This window comes from Haemaphysalis longicornis, unplaced genomic scaffold (assembly GCF_048455015.1).
Source record: "Haemaphysalis longicornis isolate Haplotype H1 unplaced genomic scaffold, Haemaphysalis longicornis Haplotype H1 scaffold_2, whole genome shotgun sequence".
In the NCBI taxonomy this organism is placed as follows: Eukaryota; Metazoa; Arthropoda; class Arachnida; order Ixodida; family Ixodidae; genus Haemaphysalis; species Haemaphysalis longicornis.
This window is the reverse complement of record NW_027526295.1, coordinates 222383378-222410514: the sequence shown is the minus strand read 5'-3', so window position 1 is coordinate 222410514 and position 27137 is coordinate 222383378. Positions and strand designations below refer to the sequence as shown.

The 27137-nt window shown below is 46.8% G+C and overlaps 3 protein-coding genes across 6 annotated transcripts in view; 2 read left to right on the top strand and 1 right to left on the bottom strand.

Annotated features, from left to right (window-relative positions):
- LOC144169979 (uncharacterized) overlaps positions 1 to 16543 on the top strand; it is a 72884-nt gene extending 56341 nt beyond the window's left edge. Inside the window, exon 3 of the mRNA XM_077699460.1 lies at positions 15936 to 16543. Within this exon, the coding sequence (XP_077555586.1) occupies positions 15936 to 15938 (3 nt within the window). The 3' untranslated portion in view covers positions 15939 to 16543. The remainder of the gene's footprint in view (positions 1 to 15935) is intronic.
- Positions 16544 to 17981: 1438 nt separating this feature from the next.
- Positions 17982 to 23225, bottom strand: LOC144169976 (protein KRTCAP2 homolog). The gene is made up of 5 exons (XM_077699457.1): positions 23063 to 23225; positions 22741 to 22895; positions 20064 to 20127; positions 19915 to 19981; positions 17982 to 18146 (listed from the first exon to the last, which is right to left on the bottom strand). The coding sequence occupies exons 1-5, from the start codon at positions 23064 to 23066 to the stop codon at positions 18029 to 18031; spliced, it is 408 nt and encodes a 135-aa protein (XP_077555583.1). The 5' UTR covers positions 23067 to 23225; the 3' UTR covers positions 17982 to 18028.
- Positions 23226 to 23314: 89 nt separating this feature from the next.
- LOC144169975 (uncharacterized) overlaps positions 23315 to 27137 on the top strand; it is a 14930-nt gene continuing 11107 nt past the window's right edge. Inside the window, exons 1-3 of one of the 4 annotated variants that reach the window (XM_077699456.1) lie at positions 23315 to 23483; positions 23622 to 23697; positions 23869 to 23990. In XM_077699456.1, coding sequence (XP_077555582.1) covers positions 23676 to 23697; positions 23869 to 23990 — 144 coding nt within the window. In that variant the 5' untranslated portion in view covers positions 23315 to 23483; positions 23622 to 23675. Of the gene's footprint in view, positions 23533 to 23621; positions 23698 to 23868; positions 23991 to 27137 lie in introns of all 4 variants that reach the window. The other 3 variants (XM_077699455.1, XM_077699453.1, XM_077699454.1) reach the window with 3 other exon arrangements.

Below are 27137 nucleotides of genomic sequence, written 5' to 3'. Positions count from 1 at the left end.
CATTAAAGGGACGCTAAAGGCTGAATAACAGAAAGATGACGTGTCCTGTAGCCCTCCTGGCTTTTGTTGGACGGCAGACAGCGTCTTCTTTGCTCAGAAATAAATCATTGAAGCTGGTGTTTTTCTCTGCCATTTTCCTTCGATTTTTTTTCGTGAAGTTTCAGAACACGTCGCTCCACCGTCACCGTCTTCGTGAAAGCGTGTTCTTGTTGGCTTGCACTTTTGTCACAAAGACTGGAAGCCAATGAGCAAGGGTCTTTTTAACGACATTTTGGTGTGGTGGCGCCCAAACAAAGTTCGCTACCAAATCCCGTTGTTGATGGGCGGGGCTCGATGATCCCGGCAAATGTGCCGGAGGTGCCTCCGCGTGGGCGCACGTGTAGAAAATACACGAGCAATTGCACGGCTGGACTCGACTCTCCTCCTCTCGGGCTCCCCTAGCCCAGTGAAATCGAAACTGAAGCAAGAAACCACCTGGGCTGAGGCATTATATTTTACAATGTTTGCTAGCTGAGGCCTGTGTCTTAAAAAGCGCATGGCGAGCTAAAATTTTCACATTTATTCCTTTTGCTTTTACATGTCCCTGCTTCAGTGTTTGTTCCACCTGTATACGCTTAGGCTATCTCCACCAATCCAGGGGTTTGTAGGCTAAGGGGAAATTAAGGTTTAAGGGTAGTTGTATGGATAAACTAGATTAGTTTTATTCTTAATATGTCCTAACTCACGTAAATTTTAATACATATACCTTAATTTATTTCCTATGAATATATCTTAATTCGACCAACTCCACCTTAATCCAACATAAACTATCCTAGTCCACCTCAATCCACACTAGTCCACCTTAAACGGGTCCTGAAATACCTTCCGCCGATGCATGGATGTACATCTACCCAAATAAAGCAATGTATTTGCAATCTCCTCCCGCAAGAATTTTGTTAAAGCGATGAGTATTAGCTGAGAAATCGTAAATCAAAAACCGCGCATTATCGCCGCTTCGAGTTTCCTCCTCCTTTCGACTTACTCTCCGCTGTTGACGGCGAGCGAGCCTTGCCTCCCATGATGCTGCGCTCCGCAGCGGTGACGTACTTCCGCTATTGCGCTGATCAGACTGTCGTCTGCTACGGGCAAGCTTTGTTGACACCATGAATCCCGCACTCCGCCGCTCAAGGCTGGAAAAGCGAACGAAAAATCTGGCCGCATGCATGCGGCGGCCTCGTTTTGCCCTTTCGCGGTGTACGTTGCTGGCGGCCCATGACTTTTTATCGGCGGCGAACTCGCAGCCGCACGGGGAGGGTCGTGCGTTCTGAAGTCCCTCGATCGGCGTTTATCGAGGGACTTAGTGCGCTCGTTCCCTTGATGCACCGCGCACTGTTTATCCAAAAAGCGCCGTATCAGATGTGGCCCCGCTGGTGCCGGGTCTTATTTTGCGGCGGTGGTAATTCCTGCCGGCGGCATGTGAAAAAGTAGTATTAAACCGATACAGAACCCGTGCACAAAACACTTCAATCATGTGACCAGTTCAGCTTGGGGCGACGCGTGGTGGAGGGCGGCAACGTTGGCAAAACCTTCTCCGCCGCGGCTCTGAGCTTTCTAGCGCTGGAGCGAGCGCCATTTCTTTGAGAATCTCAAACATAGGTTGCATTGGCAACAAGGAACAAACCGCTTAGAAGTCAGTTGCGGTTCCGTGATCCCGGTTCAGCTCGGGGCCCCACCTCGCGACATGTGGGCACTGCAGGCGTATCATTCATTCCCATTGGGAAGTGCGAGATGCGTTTGGCATTACAGGAGGCGATGGTGTGTGTGTTGTGGAAGCCTTTGTTTCGCGATGAAATGCGCCGCTGTGCTTCTGCGGGTGGATAGTGCTTCCCATGGTCTGGATTATCTTTCTCGAGCGACGTACGACTCAACCTCGCATGGGGTATGTGCAGTGTGCGTGGCTAAAAGCCATCGGCTTGTGCGCCAGAGTTAAGTGACTTGCTGTTCGTCCCCGCAAAGCGCGTGCGAGGTGAGTACCGAATTTACGAGGGGCAGGAGGCAACCCATCCTCTGTCAATCGTGGTTCAGACTTTCAACGCATGTTGTGACGTTGTGTTCGTTAGAAACGCATCTCTGGATTGTTTTGAAGTTGAATAAAATGTATGCGTCAAACCCGGGCATTCGGCTCAGGGCGTTCTCTGCGATTGCACGAAAGAAGTGCCGCGGGGCTTCAACGCTTTCTTTATGGAACATACTCAGGTAACAGAATATCAATGTCGTGTTATAGCCGTGTTGCATTCAATACGAAGGGTTAAGCGTTTGTTTACACTTGTTTCGTTTGTCGTAAAATGTCCAAGCACTCCGACCGACACTCCCCTGGCAGATCAGCCGGCGAGCCGACGCTGAGCAGACGACTCATCTCTTTGCCGGAAGTGCTTGAAAAAGCCGCCCAATAGCAGGATGTCTAGCTCATGACGAACATCTGGGAATCGATGATGTAGACATGTGAAGATGGCGGCGTCCAAAAACACGAAGGAAAGGGTGAGAAAAAAACGACAAACTTTGCAACAAAAGTGTGAGCTTTCCGCTGCGCGTAAAAGAGTAATACTTGGTACAGAGGACGTTGACGACCCAATCTAACGGTTGCGCTAGTTCATTTAGTGTGCTCAAAATGCCTTTCAGGGCCCCTTTAATTCAAACAAATATATCATCCATTCTGACCACTCCAATTCATCTCCATATCTATCTCGATGTGCATTAGTCCGTCCTAGTTTACCCTTCATCTAGACTGATCCATTTTAAAGGGGCCATGCAGACAAAATGCAAGTTTCGTTTATTCGAAAGATTGCCTGGTTAGAATAACACTGACACCACTTTTAACGCAAACTTCACTAAAGTAAGCTATATAATTAGGGGAAAAAAGAGTGTCCATGTGACCCACTAGACTCGGGAATAAGTTAAGAACGGCAATAGCGCATGCACGGTATCAGTCCGCCTTAGCGACGGAACCGAGATGTCAATGGGCGCGCGCGTTTTGTAAGGAGATTGCTATGAATCTGTGATATCGTCTGCCTTTTCTCATGTAGTTTAAGGCCGAAAATTCCCGGAAACGGCTCATGCCATGTTCTAAATATTCCCACTAACGCACTGCTATGAGTTTTAATGGGCAGCTGTGCGATTGGCTGCGGCCGGCAAAGTCCAATGCAAATTAAACGGGTTTGTTGGCTTATAACATGTGTGGAGACTTATTGAGCAAAACGTTAGCCAGTGAGCGCGATACCAATAACGTGGTCTGCCGTTCAAACTCGGAAGCTGTGCTCGTATACAGGGCACGGCGCCGTATAATTGCTTTATCCACAACGTAATCGTGGTTTCCACCTTGTCTGATATTTTTAGGTGTAAGCCAAATCGTATACAGACTTAGGAATGACACACCCATTGTTCATTACTGCATTTCTGTCCCTATAAAAAGTCAGTACGGAGAGGAGCTAGTTGTCCAATCATTTCAGCAGATGCGCCTCCATAACATTTTTCCGGCATATCACATACGCCTGCACACACACGCCCGCACACGCACACACGCGGGCAAGCACGCACACACACATTCACACACGCGCATACGCACTCACACGCATGCACGCATGCTAGTCACGTGTACGGTAAAAATACTGTAACACTATGTTTGTTCAGACATGGAGGGATATTTACAGTACATTTCCTAAATCCATATCTTCCCAATATTCAGATATGCGTTATAGTAAAAATGCACTCAAGAGGCGGAGTAGGAGGATAAAACTCTATTTAACAGTAAAATCGAATTGGTTAGTGGACGGGGTTCTCCAGATCTGACCAGGACAAAAGAGCAAGAGTAATTTTTTTCAATTCATGGAACGCCATCCCGAGTAGGCCAGGATTTGTTCTTTACGCCTGAAGGGGAAAGAGCTTGTTGGACATATCCATCGGTTTCGATCCAATGTTATACAGGAAACCGGCACGCATACTATTTATTGCGTTCAATTAGCGAGTATATGTCAATCCTTCAACACCGTAATCGTCATAACCGCGGGTTGAGAGTCAGTTCATTATGATAACAATGGTTACGATAGAAATTCGGGGCACAAAAGCCACCTTCGAGTACTTTGTACAACGTTGTCTGCGCCGTTTCACGGTGGCATAGCACAAACCTTCTCATTGTGTTGGCATGTGAATAAACAACGCACGCTGCGGATATACACCTTCTTGCACGCAGCCATAACGAAAGTCAATTTCTGAATAAGGGAATGTATGCCATACAGCCTGAACAAAATACCCACACGAACTTTGTGAGCCTCCCAAACATCCACAAACCTCCTGATGAGACGTTTATGACGGTACAGAAAAATTAAAGCGTTGGTCTCAGAAAAAACATTTATCTGATACAAGCCAACAACAAAGAAAGAAATAGAAGACAGCCGTTTTATTTGCTGATGTGCGATGCGCGTGAGGGGCCCGCTACTAAGTGGGTAGCATTAGAGACTGTTGAACCTTCCTAAGAGCATCTTAAAAATACTTTAGGGAAGCCTACGCATAGGCGGATCCAAGGGGAAGGGGGGGGGGGGGGTATAGGCCTCCCCTTAATTTTGGAATTTATACCCCCAAGAAGAGAACCCCTTAGGCCGTAGAATAAGCCTTTTGGTTGATTATTTTTCTATTCTTGTATATTTGTTTTTACAAAATGTCTAAAAAAAAACATGGCTCCAATCCACGCTGTGAAGGTGGTTGGAAAGCAAAGATTTAAACGACACCCACAACAATTGCCCGTGCGACGTCACTTGAATTCACACACGTGGCTCTACAAAGAGTGAAAGCAGAGATTCTGCCATCCGTTACCCAGAATTCGCGGGGACGGCGTCCCGAATGAAGCAGCAGCGTCGGCCACGGCCGGGCTAGGGCGGCGGACGCCGCCGCTGTAGCCCGGCCATGAGTCGGGAGAAAGAAAATGGAGAGGAGCGTCTTTCGAAGGGTGAGGAGACACCGGAACCTAGCCATCCTGATATACTAGCTTGGGGCTACACCACCGCGCGACACAAGCGCAGACACCGAAACAATTCTGCATGTGAGCTTAGTGATTCCCATTTATACCGATTTAAACTAGTTAGTTTAGTAATTTTGAGAATTGTGGGAAAGCTGAGGGAACTTTTATAGTCGCTATTTATCAGAAACAGTTGCTACTTTCGGCTTTTGTAATATCTCTTAAAAACACAACCGAATTGGTATTCACCAGTTTAGAAAACGGAGCCCCATTTGTGGCAAGCAGTGCGCAAAAAATAGCGTTTCTCCAGCGGCCATATGCCTGCATGTGGTTTCTACATTTTGTTTTCCCGCCCTGAAAACCAATCCTTAACGTATCTTTGCCATACGACCACTCAATTCCTACGGGTATGGGTTACCCAGGAAGTTTAGCCATGCGAAGGAAGCGCGCAATGGACGCGGAGCACGCCAGAACAGGCCAAAACCAACCGTCGCTAAAGCAGACGCCAAAGCTGTCCCTACAACGCCGCCGCCGGTGAGCACTTCCGGACGGGGAACGCTGGGTAAATTCGCCGCGCGCAATCTACAGTGTGCTCCGTGAGTGATATCAACCCTCCGCCCCGCACCAGCCTCAAGGCGCTGCTCTTCCTGAGAGGCCCTGACCTGACGACAGTATGGGACTCCCGGAGCCTTCTCCACTACCTCGAGGCCACGAGGCTGAACCAACGCCTCTAACCACCCTGGACAGAACCGTTTCAACTATTTTTCAGCTACTTTTCTTTTTTTCTCGCCTTTTCAACTACTTCTCATTCTTTTCTTTCCTTTCTCGCCCTATCACACGTGCTCCCACCTTTACCCCTCCCCATCACCAAGTTGAATGCAGGTGTGCCTAGAGCCACTAGAGCCACTAGCCACTATTTAGTGACTCTAGGTGTGTCCTTATATGGGTACAATAATATCCTTGGGTGAACTTTCTATTTCTTATTTCTGGATAAAATAATTTACTACTACTACTACATAGAAGCACCAGTGCGTACTGCATGCTCTATGCCGGTTATGTCCGGCGCGTTGAGCAATTACACTGGCTAACTGGCATAAGCGAATAAGCAACATTGTCTTCTGTGACTCTGTCTAGCATACCCAATGTTTCACGAAACGATTGTTATCAACCGTAACAAACATTATCCGTTCGAAAACAAAGCGAGGCATGGACAGCGGTCCTGAGCGGTATGGTGGCGCCATCTAGGAGGACTGACAGCAAACAAGGCGTTCTGCCGTTCGCTGCAGCCCTAGTCCGCATTTTTACGTTCGCTTTAGTACTTGCCCTGGTTACATCATCGCAGACGTCACGAAACATACGGTGCAGCGGGAGTATCGAAATATTGTCTATTTTCTCAGTGAATAATACAAGTGCTGGGGGCAAAAAAAAAGCAACTCTTCCGAATAAAACAAACCTGTATTTTGTCTGCATGGCCCCTTTAAACCTTATCTTTTTAATCCTGTTTAACATACTAAAATCCTTATTAATTTACCCCAACCTGTATCATTCTACCTTAAAGGGACACTGAAGTGAATTTGTCAAGCTCCCGTTTTCGCTTGCACTGCGTAGACTGGCTCAAATTAGCACACTTTTCATCGTTTATCCGGTTGACAAATCGGTAATTATTTTACAAAGCGCGAAAGAAGAAAAACTACCATGCGCGGTTTGCGGCGGCCGCATCAACTAAAGCTGTGACGTTGGGAGGAGCGGGCACCGTGATTGGACGATGCCCAAGGTGAGCAATCAAACAAGTTTCGGTTTCGGTTTCGGTTCTGTAAAACACAACCGGTGGCGTTGTTGGATGGGCATCCTCAATAACTCAGTAATCATCGTACCGCGCTTCTACCATGTTGTCAGCTGTAAAAATGCATAAAGATAAGCCTCCCAGGACGGCTTGGAATCGTAGCATTCACTAGCCGAGGCCTACGCAGTGCATGGACGCACTCCGCGTACCCGCAGACGCCCAAATGTCATGCGCTTTTCCCCCATATTTGGAGCTTGCCTCACTCATGCCTCTACCGTAAAAAGCGTGTTCGCACCAGGCCAAGTGTCTGTTCATTCTGGCCTGTGCCCAATGCCCGCAAGCAGTCGGTGCTTATGGCAACAGCACGCCAACGAGAACTCGCTAGCGCGCCAGTGCCAGCCTGCGCGCGTTCTGTGAACTATTTCGTGGAGCCATGAACGTTGCGGCCCAAAAAAAGGTGAACTCAATGTAGAAAACATAGGCAGAAAACAAAACAGTTAACTAAAAAAAAGAAAAAAAAAGCACGTACCCGCGGGGACTCGAACTCGTGACTTGCAAAACACTCGCGGCAACATACCTAGCGTCCCAGACCACTCGGCCACGGAACTTTTTTTTTTCTTTATTACCGGTTTCAGACATCACAAAAACGTGCTACAGATAAAAAACGCTAGCTTTGCCTAAGCCAGCGTATTATGTCTAAAAACGGGGCATAGACAACACTTTCTCTACTTCCTGCAGCCACTCGGGTGTACAAGGTTGACCCTTCCACATTTCTACAATGCGATGAACGCTTTCACAGAAATACTGCCTCGCGGGCCGTTCATCAACGTCCGAGTAACGAGCTGCCAATCGAGACCTCCATATTCCGTGGAGGACCAGCAACATCAATAGGTCGTAAGGCACTCCATTATCGTTCTCAACTGCCAGAAACCGTATACCATGAGGATCCAAGGGAAGTTCCTTTTTCAAAGTTCTCTGAAGTACATCAAACAAAAACACCGCATCCCAACAGTCCAAAATACATGTTCAACAGTTTCCGGCTTCTTGCATAGCCAGCAGTCTGCTCCCCAGGGCACGAACAAACCCTTCTCAAGCATCCACGTTTTAACCGGGAGCACACCAACATGAAGCTTAAAGGGGCCCTGAAAGGCATTTTGAGCACACTAAATGAACTAGCGCAATCGCTAGATTGGGTCGCCAACGTCACCTGTGCCAAGTATTACTCTTTTACGCGCAGCGGAAAGCTCACACTTTTGTTGCAAAGTTTGTCGCTTTTTTCTCACCCTTTCCTTCGTGTTTTTGGACGCCGCCATCTTCACATGTCTACATCATCGATTCCCAGATGTTCGTCATGAGCTAGACATCCTGCTATTGGGCGGCTTTTTCACGCACTTCCGGCAAAGAGATGAGTCGTCTGCTCAGCGTCGGCTCGCCGGCTGATCTGCCAGCGGAGTGCCGGAGTGCTTTGACATTTTACGACAAACGAAACAAGTGTAAACAAACGCTTAACCGTTTGTATTGAATGCAACACGGCCATAACACGACGTGGATTTTATCTTACGTGAGTACGTACCATAAAGAAAGTCCCGTGGCACTTTGGTGCAATCGCAGAGAACGCCCTGAGCCGAATGCCCGGGTTTGACGCGTACATTTTATTCAACTTCAAAACAATCCAGAGATGCGTTTCGAACGAACGCAACGTCACAACATGCGTTGCAAGTCTGAACCGCGATTGACAGACGACGAGTTGCCTCCTCATGCCCGTCGTAAATACGGCACTCACCTCACACCCGGTTTGCGCGGACGAGCAGCAAGTCACAACTCTGGCGCGCAAGCGAGAAGGCTTTTAGCCAGGCACACTGCACATACCCCATGCGAGGTTGAGTGGTACGTAGTTCGAGAAAGATAATCCAGACCATGGGAAGCACTATCCACCCGCAGAAGTACAATGTCGCATTTCATCGCGAAACGAACGCGTCCACAACACACAGGAGGCGATGCACACACACACACACACAGCTTCGGTCGCTGCATTGGCTTAGCTGCAAGCTTCGTTCGGACAATCAGCGATGCTACGACGATACAGAGCTGCGTGAGGACGACGTGCTAACCACTTCACGTATTTAAAAACACAGGGGCAAAGAACTAGGTTCATCGGAAGCAAAAAATCTTTCCGCCATTATAGTGCCTGAAATATACTGGCTAGTGTGCCGAGGGCGGGCTCCAGGCGGGCGCCGGGAGCGATGTACGCGGCCGTCTGCCGCTTGGGGCGCTGCCGTGCGGGAGTGTGCGCGTTCATCCGGCCCGAGCAGATCGCGCGGTTACCTCCGAGCTGCGTAGCAGACGGCAGCGGCAGAACTTTTCATTCCCGCTTGCGACGAAAGCGAGCGAAAGCGACGGGAATTCTGTCGCGCAACCAAAATTTGTCCCGACCATTCGACAAAAACGATCGTCGCGCGACAAAGCGACGGAATTCCTGCCGCTCTCACTCGCTTTCGTCGCAAGTGCGAACGGGCCTTTATGCGCAATCTCCGCCCCACATAAAACAAGCTCTTGCTTGTCGCCTGAGCATACGGTTGATATCTGACTACGTTACACTGTGCTTGCCAGTGTATTTAAACGATGTCACTAGGTTTAAAACGTACGCGCTCGGCGTGCAGCTTTGTAAACGCAAGCGGTTTCACATACGCACGCTATTTTGCTGCTAATAGAGTTTTAGTACAGCGTTTGTGGCCTTTGCATACGCTAAACGCTAACTTTTTGCGTCCCGCTACGTGACACCGCGATGGGAGTTTTAGTAGAGCGTCTCATCAGTTTTGCGTAGCGACACACTAATGCATACGGCGCCATCTGTCAAATGTTTTCCGAAATGTCTCGCCGGCTGATCTGCTAGCGGAGTGCCGGAGTGTTTGGACATTTTACGACTATCCAAACAAGTGCAAACAAACGCTTTCCCGTCAGTGTTGAATGCAACACATGGGTGCAGCTTGTCAGAACACGGGTTCTCGCTGATCGAGTGCAGCGTTGGTTTGCTCTTCGCCTTCACGTTCATCGCCGCTGATAAAGCGATCCGATCCGGCGCGTTTTGTGCACGGGTTCTGTGTCGGTTGAAAATGTCTTTTTTCACATGCCGCCGGTAGTAGGAATTACAACCACCGCAAAATAACACCCGGCACCAGCGGGGCCACATCTGAGACCGCGCTTTTTGGATAAACAGTGCGCGGTGCACCAAAGGGAACGAGCGCACGATTCTTTCCACGCGGCTGCGAGTTCGCCGCCGATACCAACTGCAGCCCTGCAGCTACGTACACCGCGAAAGGGCAAGGCCAGGCCGCACACATGCGGCCAGGTCATTCGTTCGCTTTTCCAGCCTGTCTCCATGGTGTCTACAGAGATGAAAAAGCCGAAAGAGCTGGCCCGTAGCAGACGGCAGTCTGTGGGAGCGCAATAGCGGAAGTACGTCACCGCTGAGGAGCGGAGCATCATGGGAGGGGAGGCCAACAGCGAAGAAACAGTTGAAAGGAGGAGGAAATACGGCGCGACGATAATTCGCGGTTTTTGATTTACGATTTCTCAGCTAATACTCATCGCTTTAACAAAATTCTTGCAGGAGGAGATTGCTAATACATTGCTTTATTTGGTTACATGTACATCCATGCATCGGCGGAAGGCATTTCAGGACCCCTTTAAAGAAAAACGTTTTAACACCCGGCGGAACAACCATTGCTTTTACACGTTTCAAAACATTTTGTCCTGGTCCACTTCGAAACATGGATCTGTATAGTGGCACAGGAAAGCAGACTTCAACGAGATCTTTGTACAACTTCTTCTTCGACACTGAAGTCAAATACTCCATGGAAAAACGCGAACATACAAATTGTGTTGCCTGTACGACTTCCTTTAGATATCCGTGAAGTCCTCCGGTATAACACAAAGATGACGTAATAACAAACTGAGGCAGAAATCTACCTAACCTAACCTGAATTACAGTGCGAAACAGGGGGTCCTTTACCTCACGCAAAAAATAAAATCTATTGACTACTTGTCGCAGGAAAAGATGCGATAGTGACAAACCACCATCACGCACACGTCTGAAAAGATTAGTTCTACTCGTCCGTTCCCAGGTCGAGCCCCAGATAAAAACAGCACATACACGATGTAACCTTTGTACATTTGCACGCGAACAATGAATAACTTGCAAAACGTACCACAGTTTAGCGAACAGAAACACATTACACACCGTCGCCCGTGCAAACACAGACAACGTTTTACCCTTTCCCTCCCACTTTTCCGCTTTCTCTCGCAACGCCGTTGTCTGGCTTCGCCAGTACGGCTCGCTGTCGCGGTAATTTTCCAGCGGGGCACCTAGGTACTTCGCAGGCGTAACTTGCCAGCTGACACCTTCAAACACACTGGGTGTCCAGTCCCAGCACCCGTGCCAGAACCCCAGACACTTTTTCCAATTTACGGAACTTCCAGTATATTCACAAAAGGAATTAAGTATTTTAATGGCACTTCTGATACTATCTCTATCACGGCACAAAAAAGCAATGTCGTCCGCATAGGCAAGTACACGGACTTCACATGCCTGCAACCGAAAGCCATGAATACTGTGTTGTTATTTACGCTTGCGCAGAGGGCCTCAATGTATAAACAAAAAAGTAAAGGCGAAAGCGGGCACCCTTGGCGAACCGAACGTGTGACCTTGATTGGACGACACACCGACTTGTTAATAACCAAACTTGTCGAACACCCTTTATAAGCCATTTGTACACCCCCCGCTATTATTCTCCCCAAGTTTACTTGTTCCAAGATGCTGAAGAGCATTTCATGAGAGACTTTATCAAAGGCCTTCTCGAGGTCTATTTGGAGCATGGCTACAATTAAGTCCATGCTGTCACAACATTCTAGGATGCTTCTCGCTGCGTGTATATTACTTGTTATAGATCTTCCTTTTGTACCACATGTTTGGTGCTCCCCCACTATATCTGTTATCACCATCTGTAACCTCCCTGCTAGAATTTTCATTAATATTTTATAATCGACGTTAGTTAACGTGATTGGCCTATACGCTGTGACCTTCTTTAGTTCATCCCTGTCATCTGTTTTAGGTGGAACGGGCTCCGCCGACCTTGGTAATATAAGGTATATATTGTACAACAAGTTTACACTTTTATTTAGTTTTGGCGTTTCAAGCAGCTTAGGTTTGGCGTTTCAAGCAGCACGAGTGCAATACAACAAATAGTCATTTGTTGTATTGCGCTCGTGCAGTAAGCGTCCCCCGAGTTTCCACAATATCTCACGTCTAGCAATTGCATTTCGTAGACTGAAAAGCGTTCGCAGATGCGTAGTCGTGCTGCTGACCGCTGTGCTTGTTCGCCCAGCGCAAAAAAGTGCTTCCCGCACTTTATTTTTACGCTGTACGGTAAAAATATCAGTTGATTTTATTTCCTTAATACCTATATTGACTTCGCTGACTCTTCTCCCGCCTTCAAGAGGCCTTATATTTTCCTACTGGCGTACCAGTCAGCGAAGCGTCGCATGTGCGCTTGTGCAGCGCTTGTGTGAAGCGACCTTGACTTGGAGCTAGATACAGTGTACAAACTAACCAAGTAAAGAAAGGCCCATTCTTCCATTCAAACGTGTCCTGGCTTCGTTTCAACTGAGCGAACGAATTGCGACGACCCGTCGGCGGCCGGCGGACGAAACGCTGGGCCGACTGACTCTCTCTGAAGGCCGGGGAGCCGTGCAGTAGCACAGCCCATTGCGAACTCGGCTCCTCGCGACGTCACACGAAAACGCCGCAGAAAATGGGCGAGCGTAAAGAGAGGAGGACAGCATTTTCGAATTAATTTTTCTACTAAATAAAATCGCGTAAACGCGCCCAGAGTGGTCGTAACATGGCCTGGGGACTCCGGACTACAATTTGCGCAAGTAATCCCGCAATGTTTACATATATCACTTCAGTGTCCCTTTAAAGGGACCGCGAAGACAAAATACAGGTTTGGTTTACATTAGACAGACTGTTTTGTCCCGATAACAATGATACCATGCAATTTAATCGCAAACTTCCAAACAAATGATCTACATATAAAAGAAAACATGAAGGCGACTAGCCACTTTCCAGCAAACTTTTCTGTGACGTCACGTGTTTGTGTGATTGGCGGCCGCGGGACTAACGCATATCACTAATACATGTCGGAGGATTGTAGTTCCGCTTGATCTTTGAATTGAATTTCGATTTATTTCATTTTGTTTTAGAACAAGAATGTATACAAGATTTCAGAAGGAGGTCCATACACGTCACTGCAGAATGAAATTTGAAAGCTTTTCAATCCTTGCATTTTTTTAGTTAAAAAACGTCTTTCGTGCTGTAATGTGGCTGAGTGAGGTACTGAAGCATAGTTCTCTCAAATTAAACGAAGATATTTTGTCTTCATGGCCCCTAATCTTAACCCATCTTTAAAGGGGTCATGCAGACAAAGTACAAGTTTGTTTTATACGAAAGATTTGGTGCTTCATAGTGCTCCCAGCAATTGTCCGGCAGCGAACGAGGCTTTAGTCACTAAGAGTTAATCAATGTATGTTAAAATTTGATTCTCCTGCCAAATCGTCTGTTTCTTGAGGGTGCCTCCGATGATGTCACAAAAACAGGTCTTGAAGCAATCCCGAATGCGGCACTAGGCTTTCAGAGGACTACAAGGCCTTGTTTACCGTCAATTCTCCCAGATGGCGCCACCATACCGCAACTGAGAAATTGAACATCAGAAAGGGAAACTTCTACGATAATTCCCAGGGCAGTGCTTTGCTTTTTGAGGCTAGAGCAGGTTGCCTGCTAACTAAGAGTTTTGTGGGGAAGTATTCACAAAATGATGGGGTATGCGTGATCTGCGGAAAAGAAACAGAAACTATGCGTCACGTAGTGTTAGAATGTGAGGGTATCCTTCCAAATCTACATGAAGGGAATATTGGCTTCCAGAAGCCCTAGGATTTAAGGGTATCACAGAGGAAGTTAACTTCAAGGCTGTCGAGGGGACGAAAAGAAGATTAGAATGCTGGTGGACGAAAAGCAGAGAGGGGAATATTGCCTCGAACAGTTACCACCCGTAACAGAAAAAAAAAAAGTATATTGTGCCTAATAAGCTTTTTGTGCCTGCCCTAAGCAGCGCTAGTATTAAACCAAGAGTGTAAAACATTGGTATATTAGTCCTTTTTGGTAAGATGACATGTCATCACCCCGCTTCAAAGGGGAAACCAATAGCAATCATCATCATCATGACCTTTGCCCTTCTTTGTTTTGTTTTTGACCGTATTTGTACCTGGCTTGTTTTTTTTTTTCGCTAGAAAGCACTCGTTTTGTGAAACACGGGGTATACTCGATAAACAGGGTCGCGTAAGACGTGCAGCTATTTAAGCCTAGCGTGCGCAGTACCAACAACAGTGCGCTCTGGTACTTCCATCTTTACGTGTTCTTTCATAACTTCCATATTTATTCCACCATTCTCACTTCTATAAAATCAATATATGCATTACTTTTAAGAGAAAATAGCTCATGCTGCAAGATTATAAGCTCTACATAACTTGCGTTTGCTTTTGCCGGCCTCAGCCAATCGCACAGCTGGGCAGTATGACATCATAGGTTCTGTTGCGGGAAATGAGCTATTTATTCGCGTGGCCATTCCCTTTTTTCCGAATTATAAAGCTTATTTGAAGCTTATTCTAATGAGGCAATCTTTCGAATGAACCAGAAGTTGTGTTTTGTATGATATGGCCCCTTTAACGTATCAATTAGCTCAAACTAATTCCCCTCAAATCCCCACGAGCCTTGTAGTCTAGTTCAACTAATTTTAATATTATCTTACCCTAAACACCCTTTACTGGGTCACTTTATCCTTTTTAAGTCATCCTAGGTATAGCTACAATAATTGACTATAACCCGCCTTACACTGAAATGAATTTGTCAAACTTCTATTTTTGTTTGCATTGCATAGACGGCTCAAATAAACACAACTTTATTCGTTTATCTAGTCGATAAAGCAGCACTTAATTTATACAGCATAAAAAAATACCACACGAAATTTGCCGCGGCCGCAACTACGCGAAAGGACGTGTATTCGCCATGCCTTGTGATTGGACGATGTCCAAAATTTCAAAGCTCATACATATGCACATGCGCGTGTCAATGTGAATTTTTCTTTTGGAAAAAAATTCAGGGAAGCTTGCGCTCAGGCACCAGACTTGAATGGCAAAGCTGTTGAAGGTGAGCATTGCTGGACACATAGTTAAGTTTTAGTATCGTTGTCTACTTGCCTACTTGTGGTGCTAGAAAAAGCAGTCATATGCATCGAAGAGGTCATCATCTTCTTTGTGGCGAGTGGTGAATGCAAAGTTATCCTCAGCATTATAGACTTCCACCAGCTCAACTGGCAGAGCTTGCACTAAGTCGCGCAAGGTTTGAACCATAGCGAAGGTGCAGGATTTCTTTATACGTGAACACTGAAGCACGCACCCCCACGCATTAGTACAAAGGTGGGTCTGGGTGGCGCTTCTCGCAAGGGCCCTCCAAGATTATGTGCGGCAAGGAGTCGAGTATGTGTTTAAAATTGTTTACTTACATCTTACGTTGTTGCTTTTGACTGTAGTAGTAGTCATCGTCATATGCATCGACATCGTCATGTTCCTCATGCCCATGCTCATGCCAAGCATTACATGCGTAGTAGCGTTACAGTGTTAAAAGGTGATTTTTTTGTTTGTTTGTTTGCTAAAGCCACTGCACAAGCCAGGGACTCGGCGGTCGCCGCGAGGCACGTGCTCACGAGCACTCGACATTTTCCCCCTCCTCATAATTTTTGCCAGATTTTTTTTTTTTTTTACTAAAGCCACTGCGGATACCGGGAACGCTCGGCTCTGCTGTTAACACTTTACTAGTATTGGCAACAAGCATACGTGTCGGAATGTAGTTGTTGAGGTTTATTTTTGGAGAGTTGTTCAAACCAGCTTCAGTTCCGTGCAACACGTCCATGGCTTACGACGTTATCTGTGATCACGCATTAGCATTGTTTCAGGAATCATCATTTCCCACTATTCATGCATGTAGTGCTTCAGAAACGGGGCGGGATAAACCACCCAGCACCCATTCTAGCGAGCAAATGTCGTTTCACGCAGTGATGAAGGACCAGCTGAGGCATACGCAGTGCTGAATGCCATCCACTCTACCGGAGAAGCTCAACTGGGAAGCGTTTCTCGTGCTCCTTCGGAGTGTGCCCGTCTCCTCTGGAGTACCCACCGGGTCATAACAGGCGCCATGTGGACACAAGGCCATCAGTTGGCCAATCATAAAACAAACAGCCCCACACCCGGGATTCGATCCCGCTGAGTGCGTAAACACTCGCGTAGTGCTGCAAATCACTGAGCTATAATTTTCTGTATTGTACTGAGTTACAAAAACACACGAGACTTGAAGAAACAACATATATATAAATATATATATACTTCTAAAATGCCTACCCCCATATGTATGTTGTTTATTTCTTGGGGCACTACGAGCTGCTAAGCTGAGCCTTTCTTGTACAGCGCATGTGCAGTAAGCGTCCTCTTAGGCCCCACAAATATCTGATTACTAGCAAATGCGGTTTATCAAACAGCCAAAGCAATTGCAAATGTGAGGTGTGCTAGTTCTGCTACTTCACCCTGCGCAAAAAGTCATTCTCATGCCTTGTTTTTACGCTTTACATCCACTCCAATCTATCTTAGGCCACCTTAACCGACCTTAATCTTGAACCATTTTAAGCCCCCTCAATTAACCTTAACCAATCTTGCGTCCCCCTTACTCTACCGTAACACACCTATCAACACACTTGCTGACCAACCCATTGTGAACTTTCTACCGCACTGGTTTGCTTTCCCTCCCCATAGTGGGCGCTGGGAGTTTTGAGGCTGACATTAAAAATGCACCGTAGGGTAACAGTTTCACTGTAAAATGTTGCTGGTGGACAGTATTCCGTCAAGCAAAACTGCAGGTTATCTCTCTGCGCTGTCTGCCATGTGAGCACACATAACAATCCTGCTAGGAGTGCTTTTCCGTCTGGCAGGAATCTGTAAGTGCGTCATAAGTTGCGGAATGCGCCACAAGCCAGTTAGAAAGGGAAAGCAACCACTGGAGATAAGTTTACTTACAAATGGGCAAGCAAGAAAGAAAATACGTATGAGCATCACCATAGCATTGCCAGCCTTTTCCAAACATGATGCACCCCCTTTGCTAAAGGCACGTTAACCATGTAAGCCATGAGGGTGGGGCCTGGTTACTAGCTAGGGAATAGCGAACATTAACACAGGGACAAAGCTAAAGAAGAAACGAAACAAATGCTAGAAACACACGCTAGGCTGGAAACAAACACTAGTCCAGATGAAATTTCTTGGGGAATTTCGTGCATATGTGACTAACAACTGCCAGTAGTGTTTTGAACACTTGTAATATAATTTATAATGCTGAAACGTGTCAACCTGAACGTAACAACATTTGCAATCTAGCTAGTTTTCGGCTGCGCGTAGGACCTCGGTATATTGAGGTTCAATGTACTATTTTCATCCCCACTGCAAAAGAAAAAATACCTCTGCCTTGTACAGAAAGGTCACCTGCCTCACCACAAAGCATATTTACAACAAGAATCGTTAAGAAAGGGCCCCACCAAAAACATCTTGTTCTCCCTTTCTTCAAGGATCTTCAATGATCACCAGTGCTCCAGTAAGTATTCCCAACAAACATTGCGGCAAAGTATGCAAGAGCTCAGCGTAGTACGCAAATGAGCACACAAATCCTGATACCGCACCGCCCCGGGATATTACTGCACTGATAATTTTTTTTACCGCAGTGGTATCTGCTTGGTAATTTCAGCCAATTTTAACTTTAACGCATTCCACGTACACTATGGGCCAGATGTAAAAAGGGTGTGGTGCATGTTTGGTGGCTTTCTGACTGGGATGGCCAGAGGTGTCTGAGGCTTCAAGAATTACAAAAACACCCGACACCTCGGTTCTTTTGGAAACAACTCAAAGTGTTTCTGCCTCAACAAGCCACCGAATAGACATGGCTTTGACGCAAAAGCTCCCTTCACATCACTGCACAAGCACCTTATACTTGCTAGACAATGAGTGATCACACCACCAGCCATAATGTGGCAAGCCAGAGGCTGCATGCAAGCGTCGAAAGAGTGTAGAAAAAAAGGAGTTTATTGCACAGGTAAGTAGCAAGCGCAGAGCTATTTGGCTTTCTTGCCCTTTGGGAAGGAGTTGACAACCACCGGCGCAGTGCCAGTGCCATGAACTTTGACAGATATCTGCGAGATGTAGTAGAGGGCGACCAGGGAGAAGATGAGGCTGGAAAAAAAGAATAACGACCACACAGGTCAGGACACGGAGGCAATTTAACAGCTTACTATGCATGTGGTTATCCCTTTCAGGCAACGTCTCTATGCTTATACCAATCAGACATTCGTTACACAGGACAAACAACTTACAAGAAAGTACCCTAACATCACTGCATTTCCCTCTATGCAACACTGCCACATAACACCTATTTTTTTTAAAGTATGCCGTACCTAAGTCATGCCTTTGTGCAAGTTACACCCCTACAAACTGCCTTTTCGTTAAGAATTCTACACATCAGTAGCACCATCTGTAATTTTAAAAAAAGTTGCGGCTTGCAAACTAGAAAGTACAGTATGAGTAATTTCCTGATAAAATTTATTACTCTTAAAACACTTGCAGGAACAAACAACTTCCACCAAGAAAGCCAATGTTCGTTCTCAATTAACCTCGTTTAGTTGCCTCACGCCAAAAAAATATACCACAATAGCACCACGCTACCATATCTGGCAAAATTTTCAAGCCTAACACGAACAACGTCCATCTTGTTCACCCACAAAGTCACACCCATTGCTTTTCCCACACAGTAAAATTTAACAACATAAAATATCCATAGTGGCATGACAAAAATTTCTAAGCAATTAAAATAGCCGCTGTTAAATCCAAACATTATAACAACAGCCATTTAGGTCATGCTTCAAAATGTTACGGTGATGTGTGTAGCCAGCTTAGAATAAGCTCCGATTTTGTGGGGATAATTGAACAAAGAAAATGAGAGGTGGGGGTGCGATTATATGATAAAGCTAGACCTGGGGTATGAGGCTTGTTATTATACTGGAGGGCACCAGATTAATTTCGACCACCTAAATAACCTTAACATGTGATGAAATCTCAACACATAGGGATTCTCATAACTTGCTCAATAATAAAATAAAATAGACTGGCTGCCACGGCCGGGATTGAACCCACATCCTTGGGCTCAGCACAAGGCATTAGCAACTAAGCTACCATGTCGGGTCATGGAGAAAATTGGTTAACTGTCAGTGCATAAGTACCCATCATCATTATCATCCCCCAAGAAAACACGCTTGCACGCACACGGCCACACAATGATAGCAACACCTGCTGTGGTCATTTAAGTACAGCGACAGCTGTTGCAGTATCCCTTGTAACCTATCAGAACACTGTCAACACCACTTTGGGTACACCTGTGGTGTTAACTTGCGGAGCCTGTGAGTTGCCTTATTAAGCCCTGTCTGCTCCCGGAAACCCCTTCGAAGACCACGGCACTGTCCTAAAATGTTTCGTCACAGTTTCTCCTAACCCTGTGTTGACCACTGTGAAATCTTCACAGAGTCGTTACGATCCCCTAGAACACCTACCTGATGGCAAGTGAGCATGCTTGTGAAAGCAAAAACCCCTCAGGCAAGGTAAACAGCATGAAGAACCGCAAGAAAGCAGTGAAATGGCATACATGAGCACCAACTACCAGCTGTAAGGTTTACTACATAGGCTTAATTTGGGCCCATAATCCGTGGCGTTTACCTCGTACGTAACAACAACACGTCCAACCCAACACCCACTAACCCCCTGGTATTGACAGTTCTTGTTGTAAAGATTTTGCTTCCTTGGAAGGCTACGAAAAACTGTTCAATACTTATTTACTAGTGATAACGACAGAAAAGTTAAGCAATAAGGAGCGACACAAGGGAGGTGCATCTTAGAACTTTCCAACTCAAATTATAATAAACTAGCCAAAGAAATCCTTGTTTGGTCTTACCAGGTAGTGACACAAACCCTGTGCACAGTTCCAGCGGCTGCCATGGAAACTAGCAAGCAGATGAGCACTGGCAAAGAATAGAAAGTGGATAAGTCACTTTTGCCATTCAAAAGCCCTGGCAGATAAAGATACGGCGGTTGGATACCTACCTTCAGGAATCAGCTTCGTCTGGAAGTTCTTTCCAAAGAAGTGACATTCCAAGTTGGAGACACCCTGAAACCCACACAATGTTAAGGAAACAACGTGCCGGAGAAGTTCTGGCTTTTCCTTGGACATTAGAGCTTTTTCTGCACATGGTGCTGGCATTATGCTAAGCGATTCACTAGTAGGATGGATTGTAATTGGCTGAACTCTCAAAGGTGTTTGCTCTGTGCTCTCTCTCTTACACACACATACACATACAAAAAAAAAATCGAAGGAAAGAAAAGGCAGCCAAATGTGCAGTCAGCTTTACGAATTTTTGGGCTCACAAGACATGACGAAAAGGGCTTTTTCATACATGAATAACGACCTTTGATGATTTAATTTCTACTAGACTTGCTAGTACGTTTTTTCCTGCTTTTTCACTGCAGACACTTTCTTTTGTCACAATGGACCCAACTGGAAGTCAGCCCCTTGCATTTTATAGTTCTTTTTAACTTTCATGAGCACTGCTTGTTTTAATCCTTCCACATGCAGAATAACGCAAGAACTCTTTTTCATGAGCTCAATACTTCCCAAATGGCTCCAAAACCCACGTTCCAGAATATTTCCCACATACTATCTTTTATGGCCTGAGGCGGAATAGAAAACAACTGCCTAGCAATACCAAATTTTCTTGGTCTTTTCTAGAATCAAAATTTGCGGCATTATTTTATCTGCATTCCACAGCCCCAACGACTTCACCTACCAGCATGGCTTAAGTGAACAAAAAAAAAAAGGGAACAGGTCACCAATTTATGGGTTAGACGAGCAAACGAGCGTAAAAATATTGAACTTGAGATGTCGCTCTAAAGCTGTAAAAATCAAGTACAAAGTGCAGCCTTTGTCAAAATTTTCTAGACCACAGCGACAGTGGCCGGAGCTGGCGCATGGCCAAGCACGGGCGCTGCGCTTACTAAAGAGAGCGAGAGGAACTTTCGCTCTTGCTTTCTTGGTGTGACTGGCGCGATAAGCACGGTGCATTCCAGGTTTCTCAGAGAAGGCGCACTTGGTTTCACAAGTCACTTCATGTAGCACTTGTCTCGCTAGCGACACTGCGAAATCAAGAGTGAAAGCACCCTGCGATACCAGCCGACAGCACTAAGCGCAGCGTGCCTGCTCCAGCCACGGTCGCAGTGGCCTAGAATATTTTGGCAAAGGCTGTTCCTGCACGCTTGAATATAGTTGCCTGGGCCTGAAGGCTTTTTATCTGTGTACTCCACATTATATATTTTAATATATCGAACCTTTTATTTCTCACAGGTTCACAATAAAATCCCCAGAATCGTGGGTAGCATATCCTAAATGGAGGACTCGCACCTGCCGTGGTGGCTCTGGCTAAGGCATTTCGCTGCTGAGCACGAGGACGCGGGTTCGTTTCCCGGCCGCGGCGGCCGCTTTTCTGATGGAAGCGAAAAGCAAAAACGCCCGTGTGCACGAGATTTCGGCGCACGATGAAGATCCACAGGTGGTCAAAACTAATCCGAAGCCCTCCACTGCAGCGCGCCTCATCGTCTGCGTTGTGTTGGTGCGTTAAACCCTACAATAAATCAATCAAAAGGAGGACTCGCACCAAATTTTTATGTTCTGTGTCTATTGCTTTTATCGATGCTTAATGGCCCAGTAATCTTGAGGCAGCACTTTGAATACTTGATAATCACATAGAACAGCCTAAAAATCATCGCTTTCGGTTTCCATTGCTTCAAGCCTGGTACGACAGAACCGCACAGTTACCTCCCAGTTTTGTGCAGACATCAAAGTGCTGCGGATGCCAGCAGAGGCAATGTTTTGATTACAATTGAACCTGAGTGGCTGAGCTGCCTGCAGGTGCTGAGGCTTACCATCACAGTGAATATTTGATGATCACTATAAATAGAGTGCAGATGGCGACATTTATTGTGACCCTAGGATACACTCCAAGCTCTTTTCCCACATGAGGGATTTTTTTTTTTTTCGCAAAGTATGATAACAAGTATGCTGCCGTTCAGCGATAAAATTTAAAACGTTCGCGAAAGTAAAATGAAGCCTGTCTCTAAAACATGAAACTTGTGGACACTTAAAAAGTTCCGGATATTTACACGTTCACTTGCAATAAGCATACAGACACCCATATTTCATTTAAAAGGACTACAAACAGCCACACATGATCTTCAATTTATTGATTGTAGGGTTTAACGCGCCGACGCAACGCAGGCGATGAGGCGCGCCGTAGTGGGGAGGGCTCTGGATTAATTTTGACCACCCGGGGATCTTTAACGTGCGCCGAAATCTCGCACACACGGGCGTATTTGCTTTTTCGCCTCCATTAAAAAACCGGCAGCCGTGGCCGGGAAACGAACCCGCGACCTCGTGCTCAGCAGCGCAACGCCTTAGCCACTGAGCCACCGCTGCGGGTTCCTCAATTTATTAATTTTCGTTCGTCGAAATTACAGCGTCCCTCAAAATGTTTCGCATTTTGCTGCCTTACTGAGCATTTTTACGCAAACGGGCACATACGAAAAACTTATACGAGTCGGCCGTTGAATATTGAGCGTTGAATAATGGGCCGTATGTAACCACACAATGACGTCCCATTGCTACTGCGCTCGGGCGCAAGCAGCTTAACTCAAAATGTTTATGGCCGCATAAGTACGAGGGTAAGGATACGGTGAGAATGAGAATGAACAGTATAGATCCAAGGAAGCCGCCTAGAATGGTCATTGGCTGGCTTGATGCCAGGTGAGTCTTGTAAATTTGCATTGCCGCGAAGAGCAGCATGAACAGGCACGACGACAGCACCGCTGACACTCCCGTGGACACGGCTGAAATCGTGAAGGAACCGTTAAGCACGCTTACGTAACAAGAAGGGCTTTCTTTGGTGGCGCAGGACGCCTACACGCTAGAGATGCCACCCAGTCGTTATTACACCCAAAGTTGAGAGTTTCGGACACTTTTTAAACATTTTACAACAGAATAAAGTGCAACTAACCCATTTCGACACTTGCACCTCCTGCTGCGTGTGTACAGATAGTTGCTGTATACTGCTCGAGGCCTTAATCAATGCCTTATCAAATTTTCGCTCTTGAAAACTGCGTGAACCTACATGACACGGTGGCACAAGCACAACCGGCGTTAGCAAAGTGGCCGTACTTGACTTGGATCATAGCCGGAGGCGATTCCTGGATTTGTTTTCATTCTGTCAACAACAATCCTGCACGATCCAGACCGGATTGTAGTCGAATCCAGTCGAGTGTCGTCGCTCTGAAAGTGAACCCGGTGAATTCCTAATGCTGTACAAATCCTGAAGGGAACGTGCCATGAGTACATAATGGAAAAGCACATTCCGTGCTTTTGCAAGAAGCCCCTCCCGTTTTGGTTTCGTTGACTCCGTATCAACATTGACGCTTCAGGTACCGTTTGAGCTGGCTCGCGTTGCCAAACTGCAATGGTAACTGTCAGGTGATTCGCTGTTTAAGCAGTCACTGCTTGTCAGTCAGCTCACTTATGGAAACTATACCGCCTTTTTATACCGTTTCCCTTCTTTTCAGAACGGCATAACTTAGAGAGACTCACGCAGTCCTGGGGTTTTTCGTTCCCCATTAATGGCTTCATCTCGAAAGGAAGGTGAGTCACACGGGAGCCGCAATCATTTTTGCTTGCTTATGTAGTTGCTTTGCTTGCCATACATAGAAGCTCTTCCCATTACTTCCTGAATAATGCCGCTTCGCTTTAGCAGCATATTTTTTTTTATTGAGAGAGAGAAGATTGAATGCTTCTTGTGTTGCTGTCTTCCAGGCATAGGATGTTATCTGGACGGGGTACAAGTCAAAGTTTCAGAGAAGTTTCGACCGCCCCGAAGGATCATTCTTCCGGTGGGACTCACGAGGAACTTCTACCCCCAGTCTCTGCAAGAAAATGTTCGTATACTCGTGCCGCGTTTCCAAACATTCAGGCGTGTGTCGGAAAAGGGAGGCCACATTTGTTTAGTTCGCCAACCTGCGTCCAGTAATGTAAATAGTGCTCAATACATTGCTGCTTCTACTACATTACTTATGACGTGGGTAACAATGCATTGGAGTGCGTAGACATAGGTAAATTGCTATCATCCAATGAAGTAAGGTGCTTGAAGAGAAATAATTTTTACAGGGAGCAAAGTGGACAGCTATAAGTTACACAGATAAAAAGCACTACAAACATTACCATGACCAGCTGATTAATTAATTTATTTCTGATCTGAAAAAGGGAGCTTCGGTAAAATATCCTGATGAGTTCGGCCCCAAACAGGGCACCTTCAGTAATCTTTATGATGAAAGTGGTTGAACTGCAGACCCCGTGGCCCCCTGCTTAAGCTGTAACCTACCATGGCGAAAAGTTTTAAGGGGAAGAGTAGAAACCCCAAATGGGGGTCTTTGTAGTCTTGGCCCAACGGACTGCGTAGTGCAGCACTGGTGTAGTCAACAACTCTGTGGTGAATAGCTATGAACATTGGGACCCAGGCTGGGCCCGCAGGCCTATTGGTATGGGCACGCTGCCTTCTGTGGCCCTTGCAGGCCTGGGTCTCCCAGAATATGTATGCTAATAATAAAGTATTATTAAGTATTATTATATATATGAAATCGCAACAAAATACGAGCTTTGTGTGACGTATATCTAGAAAACACATCTGAACTTTATGAGATATGTAATGAGCTCTTAGGTGTATTTCAGATCAGGGTGGCCCACAATTGACTGCCTTGTAGCCTTTAAATTCTTTATTTTGGAGAAGATGCTTTTGTCTATAAATAACACTGCATGTTGTGGGCATCCTTTCCTAGCATCAATGAATAAAGTAACACGTCGTCATTAGTCTCACTGCTCTCGTGCAGCACCAAACTGCCTAGGGACTCTGCCCACAGCGGGCTTGAGAGTGAGCGAGCCACGGCTCTCGTCGTGCCTGTACGTTGTCAATCACTCCAAGGGGAAGCGGTAACTTTCATAGTATAGGGGTTCATTATGGGGACAACCACAATACAAACACTACACTGCACTACGCACCTAGCCCCTGGGGCATACATCCGTCAGCGTGGGCCCAGCCCGCCATTTGGCAGCAGTTAGCATCCACCTGCGTTTGCGCCGACGTCCGACGCTCGCTGAGGTAGGGGAAGGGGGCTAATGGTGGCCGCTATTCATTACAAACCTCTGGGCTCAACCAGGTGGCATCGGCGCTCATCTGCTGACCTTGGACTGCGCGAGCCGTTGATGCACAGACACGGGCAACCCTCCAAAGGCTTGGAATGTGCCCAGAGACTCACCGGACATCCTAGATTGCGCACTGATGCAATCAAGGCATGTGCAAATCAACATGGTGGGTGCCGTGATCCATGCTTGTGGGGAACAACGGCCAATGCCGGAACGGCCAAAGGTGGCCAAAAGGCATTTACGTACCATGTGGTGCACGTCCGAGGGCTATTTCCCAGTGGCCTCTCGCATGTCCCGAGTCCCCCCGCAGGGAGAGGAGGGAGGTGTGCGAGGTTCACCCTCGCCCCACTAAGGAGGAGAGCGTTGCTAGTGCCTCCTTGCCACGAGGGGAGGGGTTTGGTCCTCACATTGCTCTCTCCCTAAATGCCCTCCTGGCGGTTGGAAAGCTGACCGTTTGATACTTATCCAAAAAGAATGATCTTAGTGTAGGCCAAACAATGCTAGTGCCCACCAGCCTCTGCTACAGCCCTTAAACCAAAACACTGCATTCACAACGCACGCTACACAAATGACACTTAACACTGTACACTATAAACAATACTCACTTGGTGAGGAAGCTAATATTATACTATACATGGGAGGTCAACTTAGGTTGCACTAGGTATACAATGCTACATTAATAGTGCTGCTACAAGTTATATTGCATTATGTACACTAAATTATAATACACTAAGTACACTTATTATATTACACTTAGTAAAGAGAGGTGGGAAGGCAACACAGAGTACACAGGGTGGGGGGGGAATCTTCATGGGTTTCCCACATTGTTCATCACTGGGGGAGCAAAAAGAGGTGAAAAGGCTTTTTGCATTCACTGTGTGTAAGCGTCTCATCGGGGTGCCACGAGGCTTACCATTGAGTCTCCAAAGTGCGAGCAGGTCACTGTAGAGTTCTCGAGGGGTGCAGATAATGGGCGGAAGTGCAGGGGTGGATTTCACCGTTGCACTGCATTGAGCCAGCAGCTCTGTGTAGCCCCGCTGAGAGATGGAGGGGAGGAAGGCAAGCATGAGCCGACGATACAGCCGGAAGGCACCGCAGAGTGTGCAATTGCTGAAGCCAGGACTTGGGATCGGTGCTGATGAACAGGGCACCAGCGAGGAGAGTAGCGGCTCAATCGTCGGCTCGACACAAAGGGGGAAGGGGGTGTCGAAGGCAGCCCAAGGTCAGCACGGCCGTCCGGGGCGTCGCACTGCTGAGGAGTGCTTCCTCGACCGTAGATCTACGTCACCGGCCGCAACGATGCCGAACAAAAGCTCAGGAGGCACACTTAAGGGGCACACACGCACACACACACGCCATGTTGCACAGCGAAGGAGGTCTGCTTAAACGGAAACTTCCGAATGCCGGTGCTAATGCACTCACAACTCGTTCGTCAAGGCGGCGGTTAACACACGGATTGCGCGTTCATTTCCGGGCCGCGGTGGCCGGTTTTCTGACGTAGGCAAAAAGCAAAAGTGCCCGTGTGTTCGAAATTTTGCCACACAATTAAAGATCCCCAGGTGGTCAAAATTAATCCAGAGCCCTCCACTACGGTGCACCTCATCGCCTGTGTAGTGTCGGCATGTTAAACCCTACAATCAATCAACACACAGACAGCCGGTGAACGGACTACGCCACAGACGACAGCTCACCCACAACAAATGCAGTGGAACACGCATGCGCACACACACACCACATTGGTCGGGCTGGGAATACTCAACAAAAAAGAACAACAGAAACAGTTTCCCACACATCTGGCCAGTGGAAAAGGTTTTAACGGCCCAGAAAACACGTCAAACTAAGCGAAGGATAGTAACTGCACACCAGAACTGATGACATGCCAAAAG

Coding starts and splice junctions, on each gene's coding strand:
- LOC144169976 (XM_077699457.1), bottom strand. Junction 20,128..22,740: donor TGTTCATTCTCATTCTCACC/GTATCCTTACCC, acceptor TGTGGGTTTCAG/GGTGTCTCCAACTTGGAATG. Junction 18,147..19,914: donor AGGGTTTGTGTCACTACCTG/GTAAGACCAAAC, acceptor CTTTTTTTCCAG/CCTCATCTTCTCCCTGGTCG.